The sequence below is a fragment of the Rutidosis leptorrhynchoides genome, chromosome 8 (assembly GCF_046630445.1).
Source record: "Rutidosis leptorrhynchoides isolate AG116_Rl617_1_P2 chromosome 8, CSIRO_AGI_Rlap_v1, whole genome shotgun sequence".
Classification (NCBI taxonomy): Eukaryota; Viridiplantae; Streptophyta; class Magnoliopsida; order Asterales; family Asteraceae; genus Rutidosis; species Rutidosis leptorrhynchoides.
The window spans coordinates 314697388-314700974 of record NC_092340.1 but is presented as its reverse complement, the minus strand read 5'-3'; the positions used below and the strand labels follow the sequence as shown (position 1 = coordinate 314700974).

General features: G+C 35.1%; 1 protein-coding gene across 2 annotated transcripts; it reads left to right on the top strand.

Moving 5' to 3' along the window:
- The first annotated feature begins 671 nt into the window (after positions 1–671).
- Positions 672–3245, top strand: LOC139862923 (transcription factor bHLH162). 2 transcript variants are annotated; one of them, XM_071851549.1, is made up of 3 exons: positions 672–816; positions 2060–2410; positions 3134–3245. In XM_071851549.1, exons 1-3 carry the CDS (start codon positions 682–684, stop codon positions 3209–3211), a joined length of 564 nt encoding a protein of 187 aa, XP_071707650.1. In that variant the 5' UTR covers positions 672–681; the 3' UTR covers positions 3212–3245. The 2 variants fall into 2 exon arrangements, with proteins under 2 accessions (XP_071707650.1, XP_071707649.1); XM_071851548.1 differs by having other exon boundaries at positions 2057–2410.
- Positions 3246–3587: the final 342 nt, after the last annotated feature.

Genomic DNA, 3587 nt, shown 5'->3' with positions numbered 1-3587 from the left:
CTTTGAGTTCCGAACTCTAACATATTTTGGGCTAAGATACACATATATATGGTAAATTAATTATCAACCACTCTTGAAGGTGTAAATGTGTCGAGCTACTCGTTAACTACTCGAGCTCGAAGCTCGATTATATCGAACTTAAAGTTATATATTTTTAAGCACGACATGTAAAAGCCCACAGTTTTTTTTATTTCATCCACCGCACCAAACTACTCATTCCATTCTTTAACAACTACCTCCAACGTCCACTTTTTTGCTAGTAAATCTCACACCACCACTCAAGTAACAACCTTCATTGTTTTGGCTATAAGATTTGCTCCACGCCCCACACAATAGTCTTACAACAGGCATTGTGAGCATTTATCAATCGTTGCTACATAGGATGCCGCCGGTACGTAGCGCAACAAATAGTGTTAGTGAATACAAGAACTGTTATAAAAAACTTTATTATGCATGTGGTTCCCACTAATAAAGGCATATATTATTGAACACGAAGTAGTTGCTGGGATTTTGCAAAATTTAACTTTAATCGGTCATTTTCATCTTATCTTGGCTGTCCACTACGTACAGTCACTAAAAAGGCAAATAGAATTGCACTTGAAGCTATTAAACCAGGTAAATTTGATGCTATTAAACCAGGTAAATTAATATCCTTGAATTTAAGACATAGACTAAAGAGTAATGGAATGCAAGCCAAGTTCATCATCATCTTCTTCAAGGGTTGACAGAAGAACCATTGAGAAAAACAGAAGGATTCAAATGAAGGCCCTCTACTCCAAACTCCATTCTCTTGTTCCTCATGATCCCTCTACCACGGTTTTTAATTACTATCCATCTTTCTATCTATCGATCTAACGTTCCATCATTTTGTCGCTGTCTTTAATTTTACGTCTTATAATTAAGCATCTCAAAAACATGTTACATTTCTGGGTGATGCCAATACTACTGTTAAAAAAAAAAAAAAAAAAAAAAAAAAACATGTTATAAAATATATATAGGACACTACCACACTGTAGGAGACAGGTTTTTGCTTAGTAGCATGCTTACACATAATGTGTTATCTACCAAAAGGGCATGTAATTAATTTGGTCTAGCTAGCGTTATACTAGTCCATTAGCTAATTGAGATTGAGATTGTGATTATATTCATGTATCACTAAATACAGTGTGTGTATTGTTGGTGATTTTAGTGTCATCCAACGTACATTTTAGTTAGTTGCGATTTACTTATGCAGGTGTTAGCTAGCTATACTTACCAACGGGTTCGGAGAGTGTGGAGTACACGCCCGTAAGAGTTGGCTACTAACTGTCGCATAAAATGCGGGGGTCAAGGGGGCTGCGCCCCTTGCGGGGTCCAAGGGGCAGCGCCCCTGGCGAGGTCCAAGGGGCAGCGCCCCTGGCTGGGGTCCCGCTCCCAGGTGAGCGGGCAGGGGTCGAGGGGGCAGCGCCCCTCGCGGGGCTCGGGGCAGCGCCCCGAAACCTCAACAGAAATTGCACTATTCGTTAACTAGAAAAGTTGCGTTCGAATAAGTGTCAGCGAACAGGTATGCCTTTTGGTATAACCGATTTTCCCGCCAAAACTGAAGGGTTACACCCTTTCGGTTTAACTGTTTTCCTATAAACAGTTTATGAACGTCTTTGTTCATTCATTCTGCATTCATAAAAACCAACAGAAACACACACATATTCTCTAACAATTTGATCAGTGATTTCGTTGCCCAAAACACTGATTGCGTTCTTGTTTGATCCCTGTAAAGATTTCGTGCAACCGTGGCAATCGTAGGGTCGAAATACTTTATAGAGATAGTGATTACACGATTCAAGAACGAATCCGGCAGTAATTCATACCCGATTTCTAACATGTATATATATTTGATCTCTTCAAATCATACTGTAAGATCGATTACAAAGTAATTAAAATAACTAATGTTTTAGACTTATATATTCAAAAAAAATTCTAAAATATCTGACACAACCAATACACGCCACTCATTCTGGTTTATTTAATTTTTCACTATGTTAGTTAATTTGTTTTATATATACTGTTATAAATACAGCAGCAAACTATATCGGTTCCAGATCAACTACAAGAAGCGGCAAATTACATAAAGAAACTCCAAATAAAACTAGAGAAAATGAAGAGAGAAAAGGATAAGTTGATGGGAACAACAAAATTGGAAATTAATCATGATAATGATATCAACAACTTAAAATTGGGAGCGCAACACAAGACACCGCAGATCGATATTCGTGAATCCGGCTCATCTCTTGAAGCAATTCTCATTACTGGTGTCGATTTTCAGTTCTTGTTCAGTGAAACGATCCGCGTGATTCATGAAGAAGGTTTCGAAGTTGTTAATGCCGGGTTCTCAATTCTTAATGATACCGTATATCATACCATTCATGCTCAGGTATATATACCCTACAAATTTTTTGTCGGATAATTAATTTAAAATATGTATATATTCAGTTACATTGAAGAGTCGATCACATCTTTTTTAACCTAATGGAAACAAAGCTTGAAGTTTTATATGTTAAGGTTAGAATCTTTTTAGTATAATGGGGTTTAAATTTTGTTTGCATGCATACGTTAGTACATTTGGCAATAGCTTTTTACGAAATATAATACTATATTGGTTATCAATCCAAACCTTGTTTGAATAATTACAAGGGAAGAAAAATGTCCTATATGTCTTTGATGCTTATACGAAATAATGAATAGGCAAAAACCATAAATTTACCTTTTTTTAGAACGACATTATTGACATTATTCAGATGGGACTTAACCACATTCGCGATCATATGTCATCTTTCTCTTTTTTGTTTCGTTATATTTGTTTATGATTTTTGGTAGTTAATGGTTCGGCTCATCTCTAGTTTGTTTTCTTCCGTTCGTGTGGTTTGGTTAGGTTTGGTTTTTGTATCTCTTGAGCCTGGTCATTTTTTCTTGTTTCTTCGTTCAGTTTTTGTTATAGTAATCGTACGTTCTTTGCCAAAAAAAAAAAAAAAAAATAAATAAATAAATAACATATTTTACTTGCATCTCAGAGCATTTAATTAATCCTCGTACAGTTTTAAGAAAATTCCAAATTACAATTCACATCTAATTAATTACTATATATGTAAATTTGCAGATTGGAGAGAGTTGTGCTCAAACAGATGGCGTTTCAAGGATCATAGAGAGACTAAATAATATTGTGTATGGCAATTGATTTGCAATTGATATACGGACTATCTATATTATTACAGTTACAATGTAATTTCCACTTAGTTTTTGTCCGCCAAAAATAAATAATGAGAAGTAGTAGTTTTTTTTTGGTTAATTAGTTATGTACCTTATCAGCACCTAACGACCGGCAATGTATCATTATCTTGTGTTTGTTGATGTTTGCCTTGCTACTTAATATCTTAAGAATATTTTAGGATGAATTTATATGTCATTAATTATTTGTTGGATGGTTGACTTAATTATCCTAATATACTATTTGAAAAAACTGTCTCCTACCCTCTGAAGTTACTATTTTCTTTGTCTTGAATTGTCTTTTTACAATCTTTTTTTAGGGTATTTTAGTCATTTACCGCATGCTC

Excerpts from the sequence above, each read along its gene's own strand:
- LOC139862923 (XM_071851548.1), top strand. The coding sequence starts at position 682 with ATGGAATGCAAGCCAAGTTCATCATCATCTTCTTCAAGGGTTGACAGA. Across the intron at positions 817-2,056 it reads CTCATGATCCCTCTACCACG|CAGCAAACTATATCGGTTCC; the intron begins GTTTTTAATTAC and ends TTATAAATACAG. Across the intron at positions 2,411-3,133 it reads ATCATACCATTCATGCTCAG|ATTGGAGAGAGTTGTGCTCA; the intron begins GTATATATACCC and ends GTAAATTTGCAG.